Genomic DNA, 24,733 nt, shown 5'->3' with positions numbered 1-24,733 from the left:
ATATTACTGAATATTTACCAAGGAGAGAAACAGTGACAGGAAATACAGAGTTTAAATACTTAGAAGACTAGTGCCTTATTATAGAATTATACCTCTGTTCTCTTTTAAAATTATCAGCTGTGACTATCTGTCTCCAGGTATTGACATATGTGGGGAACTCCCTCCACCCCCCTGCCTGTCATCTATACTGTCCTTCCCCCAGTTTGCAGCACATGAGGCGTTCTCTAAGTCAAACAAACAGACAAAAGAAAGGTCCTTTCCCCTCTCTTTCCCTTATGAGAGAGAGGAATCGGGAGGAAAACAAAGAAAGGCAAAGGTGGCCTGTCTTTCAGACAGTCTTTCTGGAGTCAGCTATATGAGCTTGGTCTATCAGGTTCTATTGCCCCTGGTCTATCACCAGCCCCTCCTCTTGGGGCATACTGCTTTGCAGCTGGTCCATGCAGCATCAGGAGTGATGACGCCTGTGATTGTCTCCTTCTCAGTTGCCCTGTTTCTGTTGTTAGCAGTCTCTGAGGTGGAGCAACTCTCCTCCTGTTCTATAAAATGGCATCCTCCAGGTGCATTTGGAGGCCAGACAGAATTGGCCTGTGGACACAGTCAGTCCTGGGGCCTGCAATGCATTCATTGCATACACAGACAACACACCACTGGTCATTATAAAATTAAACCTATGGAAACAAGACTAAATGTCTCAGTCTTGGTTTATCCCAACTGCACAGTTTCAGGTGCTGCTTTGTTTCCCTCTGCCCAGTGTCAAAGGGTATCAAGGGTCCAAATCCTTGCAACTAATTCCATCCCCATAACTGTCCATAATGAAGCAAAAAGCATGGTTTAATAGCAGGTCGAGCCTGGGACCTTTGGAAATCAGAGTTTAAATCTCTGGTCAGGACAAATGGAAATTCTGTCGGTGAGAAAAGGCAAATAGATTTACATAAACTCTAAACATAATGTCAGCTAAGATGAATCCTAAGGCACCAATACTGTTACTTTGAAATTGCTGTGAACATCTGAAGTTCTACAGATTACATCCTGGACATATCATACAAAGGAATGGGTCCCTCATGGCTTTTTCTTAGGCTTTAATAACTTTTGTTTGATAGACGTATTTTTGAACAGCCTTTCACCATCAAAAGCAAAGCTTTTAAAGTTTCAAATGTTGCCACAGGGACTCACATCTACTGTAAATGCAGCAGGTCCAGAAACACCAGAGAGTACAGAATTAGAAACCTCAGCAAATGCACTTCTTGGGGTCACAATAGTATAAAGTTTTCCTTTTCAAGTATTGATCTTGTCTGTAATGAAGGCCACAGAGTCTGGGCTGTGATTGAAGTGAGCAGTGAATGGCATGGATTGTAAGGATTTGATGAGGTATTAAGGATATATTTTGAAACCCTTGCACACCCTGGGCCAAATTCTGACCTTGATGCACTGTGCTAGATAGAGTTTCCAGCCCAGCTTGACCCAGTGCCTAAAGTGTGGTAAATGAAATTCTGAAGAAGAAAACCATCCTTTAGCAGCAGCCACATAGCGAGTTTCCGTGTTTCTATAGGCTTTTCCATGGTATTGATCAGTGTAGTGCAGGGGTCGGCAAGGTTCGGCACGCGGCTCGCCAGGATAAGCACCCTAGCAGGCTGGGCCAGTTTATTTACCTGCTGACGTGGCAGGTTCGGCCGATCGCGGCCCCCACTGGCCGCGGTTCACCGTCCCGGGCCAATGGGGGCGGCAGAAAGCCACGGCCAGCACATCCCTCGGCCCGCGCCGCTTCCCACCGCCCCCATTGGCCCGGGGCGGCGAACCGCGGCGAGTGGGGGCCGCGATTGGCCGAACCTGCTGCGTCAGCAGGTAAATAAATTGGCCCGGCCCGCTAGGGTGCTTACCCTGGCAAGCCGCGTGCCGAACGTTGGCGACCCCTGGTGTAGTGTCTGTGCACCTCACACAAATAAATCGACTCCTCCTCACAATACTCTTGTGAGATGGGAAAATACCTTAATTTTATTGATTGGGAATAGAGACAAGAGAGATTAAGTAAATATTAAAGTTCCTACACAGGAAGTTAAGGTAGAACCAGGAAAAATCTCTCCCCAAAATTCCACTCTATTAACTTTACCACAAAACCCAAACTACCTCTCCCCGGTGCAGAGTCCATGACCTGCCTGCTACCACCAGGCATGGCCATGGGAGCACTGGGAAGTGACACTGGGGGAGGAGGCATCTCCCAAGACATCCTGGTGTGGGCAGCAGAATCTCATTGTGGTCTCATTGTGACTTAAGATTTCCTCCCCTCATCAGGCAGTCAAGTGGCAGGTAGGTGCCATAGCCTCCTAGGGCTCACCCTCAGCCCCAACTGACAGGAGTCAGTTTGTCCCACACCCTGGCCCTAATCTCTCATCTTTTTGTGTATAGTTGCTTTGTAGAAGTTATTGCAGCCTAGATAGCTATGAAAAATGTTAAAAAATAATTTCTGTAAATATGTCTGAGTTGTGTTTGTTTCACCACCCAATCAAAATTTCAATTAAAAAATTAATTGCAAAATCAAAAATGTTGGAGAATTTTGACCAGTTCTGTCTCAGCCTGGGGAGATAGAAAGGGATAGGATTTCTGTACACATGCCATCTGCAATTTTCAAAATGATTGTGTAGGTAAACTGAATATAACACCCTCATGAAGAAGGACAAAGAGCTTTCTTAATTGTTAATAATGGAACAATCCAGTTTAACAAAAACAACTACATTTTACATCTTTTGTTCCAATTAATTTGTTGTTGATGTTGCATCAGAGGTCAGATGATTTCAATGAACGCTATGGAGTAATAGCAAATGTCAACTACCATCTTTCTGTACCTAATGGCAATTACTATCGCATTGCAACCAGCCTCAGTCAACCAGTCATTGATAATGCTAGCCACTGTGTCATTGTGTCCACAGAACCCATGACTGTTAGCATGAACTATATCTTATGCCTATATATATTTTGGGAAGGGGACAGTAAGAGGAATACAAATTAGAGATGACTGGAGGATGACTGTTCTGTTTTGCAGCAACATTTGAGGTTTCAAAATTGCTTTCATTCTCTGCTGGAACACAATCAAAACATTTTGACCATTTTTGCAAAAACTAAATTGTCAGTTGTTTTTAGCTTGAAACCTGAGCTTTTCGATTCAGGAAGCAAGAGTGTGTTCGTATATGCCTGTCTGGCTAGGGCACTGGCTGAGATCTGGGAGACCCAGGTTCAAGTCCCTGCTCTCTTGGAGTCAGAGTGATATAGGATGAAAATCTCTGCTCTGAGTCAGGCAGAATCCCAGGCCAATGCCCTCACCCTCAGGCTACAGAGTGTCTCCTGTCTCACCCCCAATCCCTGATGGAAACTTCATTGAAACCAATGTCTCAGCAAAACAGGATATTTTGCCAACATTTCATTTAATCTAGAGAATTCCCACCAGCTCTAGTATGGATATTATGCTGAAGATCAGAATCACAGGGCCTTTTAGAAAGAAAAAACTTTCCCCACCCCAAAGAGAAGAAAGAGGAAAGTGAATCCAAACCATCAACCATTAGAAAAATATCATTCTCTAGGAAAAGTACAGCGTTTCTACCACAGCCAAGCCTAGACTGTTTTAAACTGTGTTTGTCATAATTTTCAAGTAGTTATGCAATTTGATGGTAACTACTATGCTTATGGAAAGAACAAATGTGAAACAAAAGATCAATAAAATAAAAATTACAGCTTATTGTATCCCAATTCACTGTCTCAACGAGGCTTTCTGAAAACAGATTTAGGAAAATAACAGGCTCCCAATTCAATGGAAACCCATTATAAATGCCTCCCCTTCAAAAGATACAAAATCCTGAGAGTCCTATACTGCCCTCAAGCCATGGCAGAAATCCCAATGAGAGTTGCATATTCATAGATTGCATCTGAGAGCTTAGTTGCCAAAAGCTGTCTAAAAACAGGAAGAGCTTTTTCCTGATTCACTGGCTATGAATCACTCACAATCAAAATTGATGGAAATTAAGGGTTAGCTTCTGACTTAAATTTCAGTTCATGCTGGAAGCTATGTGTTGATTGGTGGCACACTAATTACAGTGGGAGCATATGCTGGAGTAGCAGCTCTGTCACCCTTGCAACAGTTCTTCTGGCAAGTGGGCAGGGAGGGGTTTTTGCCCTCTTCCTCTTGTCTCACATGTACCTTTTGCATCCAGGGAGGTGCTAGCAGGAAGCTGTACCTATACTCCCCATTGGGATTCTGCCCAGTCTTTGCATATGGCCTCTAGGGAAGCAAGCCCCTTGCACTCTTTGTCCTTTGACACTTGATTTTACAAGTGAATAGCCCCACTGACTTAAATGGGACCACTCCTGTGAGTTTGTCCTGCTCAAGATGAGTATGTCATGCAGATTCAAGATCAGTGACTCACTTTTCCAAACAGCTCTTCTACACAATACTTTGGTCAACATACTAAAGAGCTATTTCAAATTATATTCATTTCTGACCATTAAAAAAACCCAAAAAGAAAAATCAAAGTAAGGCTTGTTTGCTATTCTTTCCATAATCTGATGCTGTGAAATTGCTAAGTCTATTTAATAGAAATGTACCTGTTGAAGGTAGTGCTGTGGGTTCTGCTGATAAGTCAGGTGATGGCAAACATTCCTTCGTGAACGTGATGTCATCAAGTGCTATGTTGCTCCTGTATCCTTTCCCAACTTGCCCTTCAAAGGTGATCTGAAAGTCCTCATCTGCATCCAGAAGCAACAGTTTTCTCTGCCAGAAGTTTCCCTGGTTTCCAGTTAGGTGGAGTAGGACTTTTTCTTGGTTTGATGCTGTCACCTGATAGATGGTTAATGATCCAATGTTCACGCCATACATATGGTAATAAAATAATATCTGCAACCAAGAGTAATGACATTAAATACCCAGTAGGGAACATTAAGTATACTCTGTCATTATAATTACCCTAAATTTTCACTACAGAAGCATCCTCAGTTCTCAGAAGAGCATCAAAACTGCTGAATCATTCATTATCCAGAGTTTTAATTAAACACAAGGAAAAATATCATTAGTAGTAATCTGTAGAACTATTCCTTCAGTAAACTAATGAAAGCTATTTTGGAAACCAACATTTCAGGGCTTATAGAGCTGCTGGTAAACTTCTTCTGAGCATATTTCACATTTAAATTTAAAACTGTGAAAACTGATGACACAGCAGGGGCAAGGAGCAATGTATAAACAATGTCCTTTAACATATGGGGAGTATCTTGAATCTCTCAAGTGCGACTCTTCTCAGGCTAATTATGGTGTTGTTGATGGACTCTGAAGTGCCTCACCTGCACAGAGTTCTTTCCTACCCTAGTATGATTGCTTCAGAGTGAGCCTCTACAAAGAGAGAGTAGAGAAAATAGAAGGACTCATAAGTGAAAAGAGAAAAACAGAATATTGAACATAATGACAGTGCTCAAGTAGGATAACAGTAGATAAAGTACAAGGAAGAACCACAGTGAAGGGAAGATGTTGTCATTGCCAGTGAAGCATTTATTCTTATACATTGTTCTCTTTCAACCAGATTCTAGACCATGACAGAACTTTACCTCTCACTCTACTACTACTTAGTCTCCTTCCCAGCTTCTTGTGATGGATTTATCAAAGACTTCTTAAAATAAATTACAACTATGAGTTCTATATTTTCAACTAATTTCCTGGTACTGAAGTAAAACTTGCTGGTCTGTAATTTATGGGATCACCTTGGCACTTGACAAAATGTAGACTCAACTCTCACTATCCTTCAGTTCTCTGGTAGAGTAACTGATTTTAATGACAGATTACACAGTGTGCCTGCCATAAAGTTGTGTTCCTTTCTATTCGTATCACTTTACACTTTTTGAAGGATACTGTTTTGGCTTGAGTATAGCTTGCCTTTTAACCACACTGTGTTTTCCTTGCCTTCTGCCTCCTTTTACATTTAGCAATTTGCATATCTTCTATGGCTGAAATGGTGGGCGCATTGAAGTCAATGGGAGTTTTGCTATTGACTTCAGTGGGGCCAGGATTTCTACCTATGGCTCTAATGTGTATACTTAAGTAGCTTCTGCACTGACTCCAAGGAATTTAGACTCCTGCTCATTCTAAGAAATAAGAAAATGTATCTACTCTGATGCAGTCCTGGGCCTTGAAACAGGTAGTTTTTGTGGAACATAAGATTTCGTATAGCAGACGAGTACACTGGTCAGCTGAGACTGGAATCTGCATCTTGCGGTGGCATCAACTGAAAATGGTGTCCCCATTCCCACCCTATTATATATGTAGCTAAATATGCAATTCTGTGCATGAGAGAAAACCCTCCTGATCCCTGCAGGCAATCAATGTACTCTGTGAAACACAAGATTATCATCCTTATTTCATTATATTCTTTATTCCATTCCATGTCTACTTTGCCTCTCAATCACTGATGCTTCACCAGCACTTCTGAACATCAAAATACAGTTGGCTACAGTTCACAAAGCCAGCCAGCCGTGTGTGCATGCCAATATGATCCAAACCCGAGTTCTCTTGAAGAACTGGTATAAAAGGAAACTTCAAAACTGCAGAGATGTTCAAAAAAGTGCTTGAAAAGTCAAACCTGGCTTTGACGGTTTCAAAATAGGAAAAAGGTCTTCTGCCTAAAGATTAAAGGCAATTCTATATACCTGATAAACACATTTATTCATGAAAAAGCTAATTGTTGCCAGCTGTGACCCTCCTCCATTCTTCTGGCACTTAATATACAATATAAATCAATATTCATACAATGGACCATTTATCATTAGTTAGTCTATATTTCTTCAAAGCATATTTTATTGTTTACACATAGATGTTAAAAGGAGTGGGACTATGAGTCAGAGAACATAAGGAGAAAGAGGATTTAGGCAGAAATTTTCAAATATGGGGGAAGATTTTTTTTTTCATATATCTTTTTCAGAAGGCTGTTAGGAAACTGATTTGGAAAACATAAGTTCATGGCCCAGAATTTCCAGGTTAAATGTTTAGTGGTTAATTTATTTTTTCTCTATTGACAAACTGATTTACTCATGTTATATTTGTATAATAAAATCTGATCATTTTTGTTTAACATTTCCTGAATTTCTTATCTATAAAGGGTTTGGGATTTGACAAGAAGATAAAGACAGTGAAATCAAGTGATCTGGAAAATATTAAACCAACCAAAACTGTTAAAAGTAAATTTCCCAAATCACTATTACACTTTCTCTTTTTCAGTATGAACTATCTGTGTAAGGGGTTAAAGTTTGAGATGAGGTTCCATTTGAAAAATTCAGTAAATCTATTTAGAAATGTGTTTGGATTAGACTGCCTCAGTTCCAAAGAGCAGCCCTGCACCTGTACACTCAGAGAATCTCAGAATCAGCTCAAATCAAAGGCTCTTTAAAAATCAAATTTAAATTTGTCAGCATCAAGAAGATTTCTGATCGTTACCCTCCTGACATGTCTAGTTTCTATATGGAATCAAACTAAGATAAAGTAGCTGTATAGGTGTTAATCAGCAAAACAAAATGAATCTCTGCAAAATTCTAATATGAAAGATGAAACACCCTCTTTTACAGGTCAAAATAAAATAAAATGATAAAATTTGTGCAAGCAGACAGGCATTGGTATTGTCTTTCAATCAAGGGACTGGAACTCAGCTCCTGTCTGAGGATGGATTAAGAATTCCAGCCATATAATGAGTAGTGGAGATACTTCAAGGTGATGGGAGGAGGAGTGGTTGTTTTGTGATCAGAACAGCAAAGAACTGCTGAGCAGGTGTACACATAAATGGATAAATTGAAAAGGCTGACATCATTTCTACTAGTATGCTGGGTAGATATTTACATGCTAACAGTGATTTACTCTTGCATTTATGAATTGAAATTGTATTTCCTGAATGCTCGCTTTTAAACTCAAGATTCACTAGATTCCTTCCCCTAACTTTCAGGGCTGGACACAACTTAGGCTTCTCTTACCTCTGCCCACATCTCCTTTTATCTTCCACCTTGTCTTTACTCCACCCAAAATGCTAAATTAACTTCACCCCCTAATCTCCGGTCTTTTCTCTCGGCCTTCTTCAACACCACCCTCTATCAGGGCCGGCTCCAGGCACCAGCTTAACAAGCAGGTGCTTGGGGCGGCCAAGGGAGAGGGGCGGCACCTGCGGCAATTTGAGGGCAGCAGGTCCCTCACTCCCTCTAGGAGTGAAGGACCTGACGCTGAACTGCCGCCGCCAATCGCGGCTTTTTTTTTTTTTTGCTTGGGGCGGCAGAAATGCTGGAGCCGGCCCTGCCCTCTATGCCAGGAAACCCCTTCCCGGCTCTGCCTTCAAACTTCCATTCCCTCCTCCTTTGAATGTCTCATAAAAATATTTCTTACAAAGGCCTCAAATCCTTATTCTTCCAGTAGTTTTATGCATGCTCATGTGTGCAAGTTTGGGTGCATGAAGGAAGGCAGGAACTACAGGAGGAGGAGGAGGAAGGAGAGACAATGGTAAACAAAATTATTTCTGCTAGTGAAAATACACAGAGTTGGCAATATTTATGTTTGATTCGGGTGTATGGTTTATTATTTAAATAGGTAAATTGATGTATTATGCATGCATTACCAATTAGGTTAGCAAGAATGCTTTAATAACCCTCTTTTAATAGACTGTTAATCTGTCATGACAACCCCATTTATCTGCACATTGTAAAACCTTATAAATTGTGGAAAACAATAGTCAATGAGTGCGAAAATACAGTATATAAATAGAGCAAGTAATACTATAAAAACATTTCCCCCCAAAATTCCAGAAATCCCTTTCTAGTGTACTGTGACTGCAGGAGCCACAGGCATATCTGTTTTAACCCACTGGGTTAAGAAGAAGATACAAAACAGCAGTTTAGCAAAGAAGGCAGAGGATGCACTGAAACTAGACAGCCTTTCAATCCATTTTTTCCAAATGTTTACCAGGCTCTTTTCAGGACCAATGACAAATGTGCTGTAGCACTTTGATAAATAAAAGTTTACTCTTCCCTAGTTTAATTTCTGATAGATCAGTGAGAAGAATCTTCTCATCATGTATTCTTCCATTTCTAGTTACACTCCCTTGTATCCAGTTGTTAATGTACCTCTATTCAATTTCTCCATTAAAGCACAACGCAGATATATGCAGGTTTTTCAGTGCTTTTGTTATATAAGCTTTTTCTAAGCCACCCACTGAATAGACAATATCTGCTTCTACTACTGATTCCTTCCAAGTCTGCCAGAGTACTTAATTCATCAACAGAAGTCATTCTTCTTTAATCTTCTGCACCATGAGAAACAAAATGTTTGTTTGGTAATTGGTTTCAAGGTCAACCCAGGATCAGGATCATAATATTTTTAGAACATGCCAGTTTTCTTTAAGAAACATGTTAGTGATAATCTATCACATTAGTGATTATTACTTTGTAGCATTCTAAAATCAAGCTCATACCTCCCAGTATTATGACTTGACATACCTTGCAGTTTTTGCTTCTTCTGCTTAGCCTGGGACTGAAAATCCTGGCCTTCTGCTCTGGCAACTGAGGGAACGAGCTCTTTATGAAGATGTAATGACCAGATGGCCCTTGCAAGGTATGATCAGCAGCTGGTCCAGGGCCAGATTTCAAGATGCTGCCAGTTCTGAGATTCCAATCAAAGTCTTCATTCTGATCCTGCTCCCAGGCACAAAGATCAAATTCAAAATCACAGCGCCCCATGGATGTACCTGAGAAAATTATTGTAAAATATACTGTGTAAAAATATAGGTAGATCCAAAGAACCAGCTGATAACCAAATAGACAAACAAGTGATTTATTTACATCCTCACAACAGAAAAAAAAAACATGAACTTGTTTTATTAATGAGACTTTTTAATAGACAAGTGGTTGGTTTACTATCATAAAAAGACTGCTGATAATTAGATCATTTTAAAAGGATTTCTGATTACCAAACAGCCTCTGTCCTTTAATTCTAGCTTATTTTCTCTAACCATTTGCTTTCAGTAAGAATTAACACACACATTTTAATGGGCAATATGCAAATCAAGATGCTTATAACTGAACATTATTTTATGCCTGTACATAAAGCTGTCAAAGTCTGATTATATTTATATGTATAAAATGTGTGTTTTATATTTCCTGTACAGTTGTTTCACAAGTTTCAAGTACTTAGATTTACTTTCTAAAGTGCCAAATTGGTCAACATTTGAAGTCAGCTATTCATATAAATTTATGTTGACAGAATTACAATATTCTAAGAGTTTTATCTAGATTTTCTTAAAATTTGCTGATAATTACAAACCTGAGCCAAAGCTCACTAATGTTAATGGGCATCTTTCCATTGACTTCAGTGGGCTTTGGATCAAGCCTCAAATAAGTCTTGTTGTTATTACTGGAAAGAAAAAGTATTTTGAAGCTAAATTCTTCAAATGTCCCAACCTGATTTGTTTGACAAAAGAAGAACTCACAAAAGCCTTCTCTTAAAGTACAATCAGAACCTGAGCCTCTTCAGAGGTCTGATGAAGTTCAACATCTAAAAGGTAGCTGTATTTAAGTGGCATCTGTTTAGAAGTCTCAGGAGAGAGGCCAATGATTCTTCAAGTCCTAGAGATGGGCTTGAACCAAAACAACACAGCCAAACACCCCCAAAATTTATCTACTGGAAATTTAACTGTCTGTAAAAAAGAAGCAAGGAAAATTCAAAAATTATTAATGAAAATTCAAGCAAAATTTGTTTCTTTTCCTGACAATTTTTGTTTGTGAATATAGTGTAGACTTGAACAATAACCAAAAAGTCTGTTGTGCAAAAAGGATTAGCACATAGTCATTCAAAACATAATAATAACTTTGAATTGCGAGTAACCGGCCAACAAAATTCATAAGGCTACTGCAGCCCCAACTTCTGTCCCGTGTTCATTTCATTATGATTTTTAAGACTCCCACGCTTGCTAAATCCATTTCTCTTTAGTAAAGCACTTATGCACATGCTCAAGCACCTTTCATATAGAAGCATGTTTTTCTGAATCAGGACCTGAAACTATACTGATATTTAATATACCAACTAATGCTGCAGATATTATATGTAAAATTCCCTCTAGCAAGTACCTCTGTGTTGAACTGTGAACCAAGAGGTATAAAGGCAAAGCCAACCTGTTGCTTCTGGAGTAATGGAACAGGGCTGGTGAATTAGCTAGTTAATCAGTTGGACAACAGTTCAATAATTAAGAAATAAACTATTTTATATTAGGAATGTTTGGCATGTGATCAAAATTATATTGGCCACACATGACCTACATGAAACACCTGTATCAAAAGAGGTAATTAAATAGAGCAAAAGCTAACCTATTTCTAAGCTAATGTCCCTTTCTAGTCTGAGAATTTATGAAAAATTACAATTTCAATCTTACAGCTGGGGAAATGAAAACTTAATTCTGAAGTATATTGTTAGCTGGCAAAATTAACGAGCGAGATGCTTTGGAGAATTGCAGTTGGCAAACTGATGCTCTATGATGTTTGTTTTGCCAGCATTTCAATGTAAATTAAAGCTTCGGGGCCTTTATTATATTTATTTAATGAAGCAATTTTAAATGGGTCATTCTTCCAGTAAAAACGGGGTAGAAAACTAAAAATTCAGATTTACAGTTGAAGGTTTAACTGCTTAATGATACCACCATATTCCTTTTCACAAAACTACTTTACTTATGAGCATTGAGGTCTCTCTTTAGCAGACAAGATGTGCAGCTCTTCTCTTCCCAAAACTGTACCCTTACCCAGGAAACTTATAGCCAAGGTTCCACCTGCTTTCTGGTGCTCTTCACCCATGTTTCATATTGGGAGGGGGGTACCAGTCTCCAAGCCCTGATCTCCTCCCCAGCCCCTGAACTAAGATGTGGGGAGGCTTCACAGGGGTGAGGGTTTTATTCCCCTCCTGGGCATAGAGCCAGGTGCAATCTGGGCCGTAACAATTCATTTACTAAATTGACATAAGTATTGTTTACTTAGGGTGAAATTCATTCCTACAGACACAGCGGGACACCAAGTTTCCAGGATTTGGTAGGGAATTCACTGTGGGAGAGGGATAGAAATGGAATTCATTTCACCCAACTCCAAAGGCAGGTCAGAGGGTGGCCGTGAAGCCCCTCCAGTGGCACTCGTCCAGCCTCTGGGCTTGGAAAAACACTGCTGCCCTACTGAGCCTCTTTCAGAAGGATCTGCATACAGTAAACATGTATCCTGCTTTTAGACCACTTCCAGTAGGCACTTCCACATCAGCTTATTCAGAGCTGGTTCAGAGATCCCCTCTGGTGCACAGTTAGCCTCAGTGTACAGTAAAGATGCCTGCAGTTTCCTAACACTGTTGTAATAATGCTGCAATATATTCTGCCGTGATGACACCATTCTGTGGTTACTATACTCCTGTGTAATTACACTAACAAAGCAGTACTAATGATACACTCCAACATGTTACAATACTTGAAGAACAATAGCTGTGACAAATTTAATCAGCTATAGAATGACCAGTGCTTATCATATTAGAGGCCTGATAAAAGCTCTGCCCTGATCATTCTCTTAGCAGCAATCTGCAGGGATAAATCCCAGATATTTGAAAGAGCTGACTGTCCCCAGGGTAACCTTAGTCTGCCTGCTAACACTTGTAGTACCTGATCTGCTTTCCAGCACAAATATCCAAAGTTATAAAGTTAAAAATACATCCTCTGTAAAGTGTCGTAAACAAAAACTCCCTTTATGACAAGACGCACCTCTGTACAGAAGTAAATCCTTTATCCACAAGACGGATTCACATACTGAACAACATACTAGCAATAGTGTCTCAGAAGCACCATCTTTTAAAGCACTTTTACATTAACTGTCTTTGTGGGTATTGCCTTGCAATATTGCTCTGTTAATGTTTGGGTCGTCATGGATTTTGCAGAGATTATGGGCCAGATTCCCCCAGTCTGGAGCAGAAAGTTGTTAAATCACAAATTTCTGAAGCAGACTGGCTCTCTACATTCAGGGGAGGCAGTGGTACCTTGAGTTATGGCCAGGGATCCATAAAAGCCCATCACTTGAAAGCTACTAAACAGATGTGCTGAATCAGCATATCCTTCAGGCTTCCGGCCCCCACTCCCATCTTTGGCCAGCACTACCAATTTCTGGTTTTCTACACTTGAACCCTGCAGACTTTCCTCCTCTAAGGACTTCACAGAAGCCAGCACAGACCTAAGACCCCTGGGGCAGTCGTTTTCAAAGGTCATTTGTGGCTTAGCAGTTGGTGAAGGGATCCTTCTCTGGTGGCTCCACAGAATGAACAATTGTGACAAACAATCAGTGGCGGGGAGGGGTCTTTTAATGGCTGTCTGTTATGAGGCAGCCTACAGAATGAAAAAAAATGGAAACAGCACTTTTCTGGGGTAAATTAGGATAGACCTTACCATGACATAAAACTGGGAAAAAGCTCACAGTTGAAAGGTCAGACCTGGATTATGACATGAAAACAAAACCCTTGTTATTGTCCATGAGAACGGTTGAATAGGATATGCATACCATAAAACTAAGTATTGTAATAGTAATTGGGCCCAAAATCTTTTGTAACCATAAATATTTACAGAAAAAGCAATATCAAAGTGAAAAATCTGGATTGCTTTTCTTTTTACTTAAATTTGTTTCATATTTATGGGAATTTTCTTCTGCCAAGCCACATCAACAGCCAATCCAAAGCCATCAGTCCCAAGTATTACTGACAGAATGACCACCTAAATCTGGTTTACACAGAAGTTTCACCATGAAACAAGAACTGAAAGATGAGAAATCTTGAGGATAAATTGCAGCGGGCATAAGCATGTACTAATCTGATACTTCTGGTGACCTGAAAGAATGAATCAAAATGAGTTTTGTGATCTCAGCATATAGCCTAGTGGATACTTTTCTTCAGCAAAAAACCACTAATCTACCATGCTTGGCAGTCTCCATTGTGAGTTGAAACTGGGATTGCACAGGAAATCATGTTAACACTCACAGAGAGAAGTTTGTGGGGAAGACTGTATAGCATCTGCCTAGCTTATATCCCTTTTGTGTAGGCTCAAACCAAAGCTATAAAGGCCCCACTTTCACTACTATCAAATTCACTGCCAATTTTTTTCCCCAAACAAAAACCTATTAGACTGTAAATTTGAGCAGTCAGCAATATTAGGGGCTGATTTATATTTGTCTCTAGAATGGAAATGGAGTCAATCAAATGCATAACTTATTTTGTACTGTTTAAATGAGTACACAGAATTAGAAATGTAGGTACATTTTTTCTGTTCTTTTCTTTTGGGAAATTTGCCTTGAAAAAAACAATCTAATCTTTATTAGTTATCATCATCATCCAAGGTAAGATAAAGATTCAGGACCCAAGCCACAATTTTTATATGCCATTTCAACTGATTTTTCACCATATTCACAAAGGCGAATGCTTTCTTCAATAAATGTTTTTCGATATTGTCTCATCCTGTTTGTGCAGTACTGATTAACCTGTAGCTGATAAGCTTATGTCTTTGATCTGGTAACCAAATTTTAAAATATAAGAAGTGACTATTAAAAGTTATAGAGTCACAGAAATTTACTGAGAGCAGAAGCAAGCTGATGAACTATTTATTGTATGCTGCAGATTAGATTTGACTACACGGTCCTTCAGTTAGTTCAAAGGAAAATTAAACTATGATGCCAACATCTGCTGTTCACTTTAGTGACCAAGATTTTAATGAGTGTGGTGGCTGCTGTTTATGTATTTTTAAAAGCAATTTTTTAAAGATGATTTCATGAAAAATAACTGAAGTCTCCATATTCTAGCTCCAGTCTCTAAGAATTTCATCTGTTAACATTCAGTGCTGTGAAGAGAAGAGGATGTGAAAAGGAGGCTAGGAGGCACTGTTACCAGAGAAAGTCACATTAGGATATGTTACAGAAATAATGTCCTCAGGGGCAAGGGGAACACACAGGAGACATTTCTGTCCATTGTTCTCTTGTTGGCAAATTATAGTTAGCTGTTCTCTAATTTTCGCATTGGAAAAGTATCAGAAAAGGGAAGGAAACGCTAGTACACTATAGCACCTATTAAATGCAAGAAAAAACCACTATGAAAAAACAAAACACCACACACATTGTTAAGGCAACATAAATGTTGCAAAGTACAATGACAAGGAAATGTAAGGCTAAGTTAAGTTGACCATTTCGTCAAGTCTGTGTTTTATGGTGATACTATGGGTCAGACTCTGAGACTCTTATTGAACATCTTATGGAATAAGGTGTTACTAAACCAAAGGAATGGGATCATTAGCTGGCTCTACATATTTAACAGTTGCATGAAATTAGGCCATATGTCTAATCAACACTGCTATAGAAACTTTAGGGCTGATTCTGGCCCTGCTCTCTCAATTTGGGCCATTCTAGTGTTTAAATCCAGTGACTTTATTGGAATTCCTCTTTTTTACAGTAAATTAGGAATGTTCCAGCCAAATGTCTAGGATCTGTTTGTTTTGACAGACAATGTGCTTTCCACAAAAGCAAAATTTTCTGCAGGAATATTTCAATTTTGCCAAAATGTTTCAACTTCTCTGTCAGGAAAATCAAAACAAAATACTTAGTTTCAGGTTGGGTCAACCAAAAGCTAACCATTTAACTTTTTCAAACTGAATTGAAGTGTTTCGTTTTGGATCAGTTCAGCATTAACGTGGGTCTGCCTGCAGTGCCATGGTGCCTCATGCCCCCACTCTCCTCTATGGAATGGGTTCTCCAGCTGGATCACTTTTCCCATGATGCACCACTGTTTCCTATCTGGCTGAACCACCATAGTGCATCATGGGAAATGCAGTCTCACAGGGGAGCCTGACCCATACAAAGAATGAGGACATGAGGCACTGAACTACAATCACCAGGAGGCACTGCAGCAGTTCAATGTGTAATTAAGCTGTAACGAAATGCTTTGATTTGGTTCAACAAATTAAACTAAACATTTCAATTTGGGAATGTTGAATCATTTACTTTCAATTGAAAATACTGAAATGAAGTGACATTTGCAAACCAAAATATTGTTTGTTCTGAAACAAAAATTTTAGAACTTTCCGTTCTACAAAAAATATTGATATTTTGACTTTTTATCCGAATTCAGAATCAAAACAAATGTGAAACTATTAGAATTTTCCACAAGATGGAAATTCAAATTTTCAGTCTGCTCTACTCCTGGTTTACAGCCATGTGAAATCAGAATCAGTCCCAGTATGTCTACACTGATATCACCATTCATGGAGACCAAGGGAAATGTTTTTCAGTGCAGAAACCAGAAACAGTGGGTCAAATCCTCAGCGGATATAAATTAGCACAGCTCAAATGATTTTAAATGACATTACACTGATTTCCTCTAACTGAGAATCTGACCTGGTGTTTACTGAATGATTCCTTCTTTGTCATAATCTAATTTTTGATGAGCTGTGTTCATAACATTTACAATGATACAGCTGTTTGTAGTGTACCAAACAATGGAGATTTGCCTGAATGAGAATTAACCAAGATTTTATTGATGAAAGAGTCTGCCAGCAATACTGAAATAGAGTATAGTGTGATCCAATTCTCTAGAGAAGTATACTTTTGATATGAAGTGCTGTTTTTGAATTCTAGACTGAAGATACTGTTTGTTGATTTCTGCTGCAAAACTAAAGTTATCTAATATTCATGAAAGAGCTAAGAGACTTGACAATTCCTGAAACATCAAAGTAAGCAAGGTTCCTAAAATCCCAGATGTATTTTGCTTGACATATTTTTTGCTTTTATTTTTTCATGTGGAAAACAATGATTTGGTTATGTTTGTTTTAAAAGGCAGAGCGGTTCTCTGAATTAATTTATGTTAGGAAAAATCTGTGAGCAGCAAATTTTATTTTGCAAAACATGCTTTCAAATTAAACAGAGGAAAAAACCCACTAACACAAGGAATATACTTACATTATTAACCTCACTTTTAATTTCTTCGTTGATGAACTGCCAATAGTGTTGCTGCATTAACAATTCACAGCAGGCACAGTTACTTTTGATAATTAGAGTAAGGAACTACCATACTTACTGCAAATGTTAGGGCTCTCATCTGAGTTATCAGCGCAGTCATTCACAAAATCACACAGATTATCCTTTGGGATGCAATACTTATTGGCACATGTGAATTCTTCAGAAGTGCAGGGTCTGTCTTGGATCAGCAAAGGGGAACAATCTTCAAAGGAAATATCATCCACTGCCACATCTCCCACATAACTGACACCACGTTTTGCCCTGAAAATAATCTAACAAAGAGAAATGTCAGTGAAATATTGAGGGAAAAGTATAAAAGCTTGAAACACGCCATGTGTGGTACACAAAACATGATGTATCTATGCTTCCTGCAAGTTGCCCAAGTCTTCTAAATGTTTAGTACTAGATACTGCTCTCAGTTCTTACTGATGTAAATATAAGCTGCATAAACATGAATCAGTGCTGGTTTATGCCTCAAAGGTTGATACTGTAGCTATTGGAGGAGCCACAATCCTACAATAACAGAGGGCAAAAAAGAAAAATACATTAAGTGTACAGTTAGAAAGCAAGAGGCTGATCCTGTTCCCCTTGAAATCAATGGAAAACTTCCCAGTGATTTCAATTGTGCTGGAGATTTTTTTGTTTATATTCTGAAGAGTGTAAAATCAGATGTTTTAGGCAGATATTTAAATAAACATATGAATAAGAATCAGTCACAACCCAAATGCATTGATGCTTATGTTTACCATTTATATGGTATGGTGCTATATTTGCAAAAGTGCTGCACAAATATTAACTAGCATCACTTGGGACAAAATCCTGCTCATACCTTCCATGAGTTCAGAAGACCCTTCTGGAGTGGAATCAGCACAGTTCTGCCACACAAGGGAAAGACAGGGATGGGACTGGGTAGAGTGACCCTCTTCCCCTTCCCTTCTCCCACCCTTTCACTCTCCCCACTATTCTGCACAAACTTGATTGGCTGGGGAGTGCAACTCCAAAACGAGGCCATAGGATGAAGTATGGACCACCAGGGAGAGTTTGAGCTAATGACCAGATGGGGGACAAAGCCAGGAAGATTTGGAGAGACAACAAAGAAAGAGCAGTGCTTGCAGTGGCAGAAGCACTGAGCTGAGGCAGAGACACCAGAGTGCAGGGGTGCGGAGTCTGAACTCGGAGGTGCTTGGAGGAGAGCCAGCTGCTGCTGCTGCTGCACTGATGCTTGCAAAAAGGGGAATCTTACAGACACACAGCCTGGAGCTGACAGGACAGCTGAGAAAACACAGCAAGACTCACCAGTTTGAACTCACAGTGCATGGCAGCATCAGAGTACTCAGATAGGTTGGACTGACCCAACAGGCTGGGGTGGGGCAGAGGGTTGCACTGACACGGAGCAAAAAGTCTGTGTGTGCCTAGCCAGGTGTAGGGGGGTCATATACTGTGTATTAATAGGCAGCAGGTTTAAAACAAAAGGAAGTATTTCTTCACACAACGCACAGTCAACCTGTGGAACTCCTCATCAGAGGATATTGTAAAGGCCAGGACTATAACAGGGTTCAAAAAAGAACTAAGTAAGTTCACGGAGGATAGGTTCATCAATGGCTATTAGTCAGGATGGGCAGGGATGGTGCCCCTAGCCTCTGTTTGCCAGAAGCTGGGAATGGGCGACATGGGATGGATCGCATGATGATTACCTGTTCTGTTCATTACCTCTGAAGCACTTGGCATTGGCCACTGTCGGAAGACAGGATACGGGGCTGGATGGACAATTGGTCTGACCCAGTATGGCCGTTCTTATGCTCTTATTGTGTATCAAGAGCAGGGGAGTCTGTAAACTCCTGCTAGAATCCCGACCCAAGTCTACTCCTGGCTTTACCTTGGTTAGATAAAACTCTTGTTCTCTTGTTAAGCCTGGTGCTTGTTGCAGTAGTTAATACTGACCCTCTAGAAGGGAGTGTTGGTGTTTGTGCAGAGGTGTGTGGCTGGGAGCGGGGACCCCTTACCTAACCCTGATAACTCCCACCTGACAAATGGGCCCAGACCCTTCTGTCCATGTACCTCCCAAACCTTTTGCCTGTCCTGTCTCTCCCCAGCTCCTCAGCCTACTCTCTATCCCTCTGAGCTCCACATCCAAATCCAACCTTTACCCAACCCTGCCCTTCCTTTCTCCCCTCCCTGCTACTCTGTGCAAACCTGACTGGCCAGTGGGGAAGTGCCACTCCAAAACAAGGACACCGTGGGAGGTTCTGAGCCAACGAACAGATGGGGATGGGGGACAAGCCCAGGAAGATTTGGAGAGAGAAGAAAGAGCTCAAGAGCAGCAGTGCTAAGCTGGGGCAGAGACACAGGAGAGTGTAGGGATGCAGAGTCTGAACTAGGAGCTGCTTGGAGGAGAGCCAGCTGCTACACTGGTGCTTGGAGAAGGGAACTCTTATAGATGCACAGACTGGAGCTAACAAGACACCTCAGACCACACGGCAGAACCCACCAGCTTGAGCTCACAACCCAGGCCAGTATCAGAATGCATGGCTAGATTGGACTGACCCAAGGGGGATGGAGAGTTGCATTGCTGTGGGGCAGAGGGTGTGTGTGTGTGTGTGTGTAGCACTAGGTGTTGGGGGTGGGGATGTGTTGTATGCTGTATTGGGACAAGCGAGTATGTATAACACCTGCCAGAGATCATGTGCTGAGTCTACTTCTGGCTTTGTCTGGCTTAGCTAAAATTGTTGTTCAATTGTTAAGTGTGGTGCTTGACACTGACTCCTAGGAGGGAGGGTGGGTGTGTATTTGTGTGGAGACACAGGGCTGGGACCTAGGACCCTATCCCCAACCCTGGCAATGCCCCCCTGACAAAGAATTTGGGGAAGCTGTCACACAAGTGGGGTTCAGGGCTAGGGGAGGTTCTGCAGCTACATGGATCCTTTCAACTTAGAAAGAGTATGCTGGGGGTTATCGTGCCATTAGGGCCTCCACTCATTAAGCTGGAGTAGCAGCGATGGAGATGCTCCAGGGGCTGGGTTGAAGTATACCTCTCTTCCCTCCCTCATAGATTTCACTAGCATACAGCTGAGATACTTGGTCTGGGGACCAGGGAGAGGACTATGAGGTGGATAGAAAGCTGGCTAGATCATTGGGCTCAACGGGTAGTGATCAATGGTTCCATGTCTAGTTGGCAGCTGGTATCAAGCGGAGTGCCACAAGGGTAGGTCCTGGGGCCGGTTTTGTTCAATATCTTCATTAATGATCTGGAGGATGGCGTGGATTGCACCCTCAGCAAGTTTGCAGATGACACTAAACTGGGAGGAGTGGTAGACACACTGGAGGGTAGGGATAGGATACAGAGGGACCTAGACAAATTAGAGGATTGGGCCAAAAGAAATCTGATGAGGTTCAACAAGGACAAGTGCAGAGTCCTGCACTTAGGACGGAAGAATCCCATGCACTGCTACAGACTAGGGACCGAGTGACTAGGCAGCAGTTCTGCAGAAAAGGACCTAGGGGTTACAGTGGACGAGAAGCTGGATATGAGTCAACAGTGTGCCCTTGTTTCCAAGAAGGCGAATGGCATTTTGGGCTGTATAAGTAGGAGCATTGCCAGCAGATCGAGGGACATGATCATTCCCCTCTATTCGGCATTGGTGAGGCCTCATCTGGAGGACTGCATCCAGTTTTGGGCCCCACACTACAAGAAGGATGTGGGAAAATTGGAAAGAGTCCAGCGGAGGGCAACAAAGATGATTAGGGGGCTGGAGCACATGACTGAGGGAACTGGGATTATTTAGTCTGCAGAAGAGAAGAATGAGGGGGGATTTGACAGCTGCTTTCAACTACCTGAAAGGGGGTTCCAAAGAGGATGGATCTAGACTGTTCTCAGTGGCACCAGATGACAGAACAAGGAGTAATGGTCTCAAGTTGCACTGGGGGAAGTTTAGGTTGGATATTAGGAAAAACTTTTTCACTAGGAGGATGGTGAAGCACTGGAATGGGTTACCTAGGGAGGTGGTGGAATCTCCTTCCTTACTGGTTTTTAAGGTCAGGCTTGACAAAGCCCTGGCTGGGATGATTTAGTTGGGGATTGGTCCTGCTTTGAGCAGGGGGTTGGACTAGATGACCTCCTGAGGTCCCTTCCAACCCTGGTATTCTATGATTTTGTTCTTAATATTCAGAAGACCAATGTGAATTGAAGAGCTACAAAGTGTGTAGGGTGCAAATGGGGAATGATTAAGCTAAAATGTAATCTAGAATTGATTTAATGGGGGACATATGAAATAGAAGCACAAACCTGAAAATCAGAGCGAATTCCTAAGAACACTTCTGCTCTGTTCCACTGAGCGCCTTGGGAGCCACTTTGAACCCACAGGACAGAAGTTACATCACCAATTTTACTGAGTACCTGGAAGAGAAATTGTGAATTCCAGGTCACATCAAATCTTTCTCAACTCATTAATATAAATATAGTTATTTCAGTCGGAGTTTGCACTTAAATTAACCCCTATCCCACACTTTAAAATCATCAGTGGAAAACAATCATGAGTGTGATCTACTAGTCTGTGAGCCTGACGCTACAGGTTCTGAGCAGGTCCTGTGTGCATGCTGAGTTCAGTGCTTTTTATTGCCATTGATCTGAATAGGGGTAGAGAGCACTCAGCCGCGAACAAGAGATGCTCAGCAACCGATAGGTTCAGGACCCATGAATGCAATAAAGAAAATAATCTTAATGGCAAGAGTAATAAAAGGTCTAAGAGTTCATATGTCTATTAGATTATTCCATTGTAGTTCTAGGAGTGTTGTGGTGTCCCAACTACACAGGAAACATCCCATTTATCCATAAATAAATTTGTCCTCTCAATACAGAGAACTTGATCTGTTTGGACCATGGAAGGTGCACAAAATATCCTCCTAATGTCTTGCCTCAGTGAATAGTAGCTGAATTGGAGAGTCATTTCTCCACATGAGCAGCATTCCTAAATGTGCTTCTCTCTGACTTCTTGAGCATCTGAATTGAACTGAGCTGACAATATCAAGTAGATGGAGCATGTCAAGCTGTCTCTCCAGTCAGTACTGACAAAACTACATTACATCCCCTGTTTCCAGAACTGCCTCTCCTCTCAAGGATTTATCATCCTCCCCCTCACAGTGTAATCCTATTTTTGAGATCTAGGATGACCTAGACATTTTTCACTTTAATGAAAAACTGGCATTTTTGAAAATTTATGTAGTCCCAGAAGCGTATGTGATGCTGTCCAACAGGTAAGCTGTGCCAAATGAATAACAGGGTCCTTGCCCTGAAGAGCTTTCACTCTAGAGACACAAGAGGGAAGAGTGCAATACATTAAACACACAAGACAGACACAGTGGTGCATGGTGAGATGCTTCACAGAACACATGGGGTTTCAGAAGTGTTTTTTTTGTTGTTGTTTTTAAACAGAGGACGGGGATATTATTTTCCAAGCATGAGGAGTGACAAGAAAGGAAAGAGTCTACAGATATTCTCCATCAATAATGGCTTACAGAAATAGGTAAAAATAATGGAGAAAACAGAAATGTACATTATAATACATCTACATGTTTTCATTGTTATATAACATGAGAATAACTATGATCTTCTAAAAAAGCACAATTTGACTTGGATGTAAATTTTCCAAGGTCAAATACTATTCCTTAATGGGCAAGTCCAAGCTTTTCACTAGAAATTCAAACTTTCTGCCATTTCTTGCCAGTTGTCATACCTTTGTAAAGACTAAATGTCATCATATTTTATGACCCATTTAAATCCAAGTATATCTATTTTATTTTTTTAAAATGTGAGAAATGTCTAAATCTTTGAAAAGACTCGAGCTTAAGAGATATAGAGAGCCCTGGGAAGGAAAAGTATGACAGAAGTACTTAATAAAGATATACTCAGATTATACTAGCTCAGAGGGGATGATAGAGCAACAAATTAATATCACATCACCTCAGTGTCAGTTGTTATTGTTCTGTGGTTTTATTTACCTGAATTTTGACAGTGGTTTTAGTGACATGGTTTAAAATTCACACAACATAACCCATTCATGACTTTTCCCTTTTTCTAACCTTTCCACAAAAGAAAAATAGCTCAGTTACAGGTAGAAAAGGCTTAGAAGCCCTATGATTTTCCTTATAATGGCTGAGGGCTACAGAACAGAAGACGTGAGGCCTACCTCCTTAACAAAGGATTGGGTGGCAGTCCAAGAAGCATGGATGGGGAGCTCAAGGAGAAGAAAACTGAGTTTGTTCTTACAGAGATTCCGTCACATCGTAATACTGTGTGCACGGAGCTGGGGGGGGAGGGAGGGAGGGAGTTCGCAGCGGGAAGAAACAGGATTTTCCCCCACTTCCTGCAAAAATGTCTGTGGACCTGCCTCGAAACTCTGTTGATCCCGTGGGATCCGTGTGGTTCTTGGGGGATGAGTAAGAAGCCAGAGCCATGGGTCTTATCCTGCATCCACTAATGTCAACTGGAGTGTTGCCATGGACTTCAATTGACTTTGGATCAGATTTAATCTTCACAGTGGCCCTGTGCCTCCAGAGCTGCAGTGCTGCCCACTCCTCTGCATCCTGGCAGAATGGCTCCATCAGAGTTGCCTTGCATTCATTCATTGTATAGATGGGAATTCCCCTGCGAAGGGGGTAATACAGAAAAAATAATTCCGCTCCAGGCTGAATTTCCTTTTCTATGGGATCAGTGGAGAATGGCTTATATTCTCTATGGCATTCCCCCCCCCCGCCCAACACACACACACACACACACACCTAGTGCACCCAGCTCGCTCCTTTCTCCATGCTATGTGGATCGCTGGATGAATGGTGAGACCTCAGCAGGGTGTGAGGCAAAGCAGGGTGGTACCACGGACATGTCTGAGCCCCCCTTTTGTGCAGGAGGTGGGGATCCATGCACGGAGGTTCCCCTCCACATGTAATTCTGGGGGGTACAATCTCCCCATACCCTGTCCTACAAGAAGGGCCTGAGATGCCAAGACTGGATCCAAATATGAATGTCCCCAAAATTTGGGAGGTGTTTGGATCTAGGACTCTGGCTCCACTAACTTAAGGGGTTAGGAATATTAATGCTTCCACTGCTTCCCTTGTGTTCTTCCCTCTGTCCATGAGAAAAGCAAGATGGAGGATTAGGTAACACAGAATTATATATGTATGGGTTTGGGTGAATGTTGGATCCTAAGCTACATATAGGAAAGTGACAAAGAGAACAAAAAGTGAGGCAGTGGGAAGAGAGGTCCATTAAGGAAGTCACAAGGAAAAAGTGGGCTCCAGGCCTCATTGATTCAGATGTACCTCAGTAATCAAACCAAAACTCGCTAGCATGCATTAATAGTGGCTGTGGGCGTAATCTTGCCATATGTTGAAAACTCTTGCCCTTATTTAACAAAGTATTTAAATACATACATAACATTAAGAACGTGAATATTACTACTTAGGCCAATGTGCCTATTCATATGCTTAAAGTTACACACATGCTTAAATGTTTTGCTGGATCAGGCCTGGAATATTCAGTACTTTGCAGGATGAAGGCCTATTAGGGGGATATATGACCAGTTCTCAGGGCCGGCTCCAGGCACCAGCTTAACAAGCAGGTGCTTGGGGCGGCCAAGGGAGAGGGGCGGCACCTGCGGCAATTCGGGGGCGGCAGGTCCCTCAC

General features: G+C 41.1%; 1 protein-coding gene across 1 annotated transcript in view; it reads right to left on the bottom strand.

The window, feature by feature from the left end:
- The window catches only part of MALRD1 (MAM and LDL receptor class A domain containing 1), a 378,194-nt gene that overhangs the window by 221,141 nt on the left and 132,320 nt on the right, over positions 1-24,733 (bottom strand). Inside the window, exons 13-16 of the mRNA XM_065399653.1 lie at positions 21,338-21,448; positions 17,114-17,327; positions 9,496-9,743; positions 4,591-4,879 (exon numbers count right to left, since the gene is read on the bottom strand). Of these exons, the coding sequence (XP_065255725.1) occupies positions 4,591-4,879; positions 9,496-9,743; positions 17,114-17,327; positions 21,338-21,448 (862 nt within the window). The remainder of the gene's footprint in view (positions 1-4,590; positions 4,880-9,495; positions 9,744-17,113; positions 17,328-21,337; positions 21,449-24,733) is intronic.

Source organism: Emys orbicularis, chromosome 2 (genome assembly GCF_028017835.1).
Source record: "Emys orbicularis isolate rEmyOrb1 chromosome 2, rEmyOrb1.hap1, whole genome shotgun sequence".
Classification (NCBI taxonomy): domain Eukaryota; kingdom Metazoa; phylum Chordata; order Testudines; family Emydidae; genus Emys; species Emys orbicularis.
Note: the sequence above shows the minus strand (reverse complement) of the source record. Positions and strands in the feature narration are given on the sequence as shown.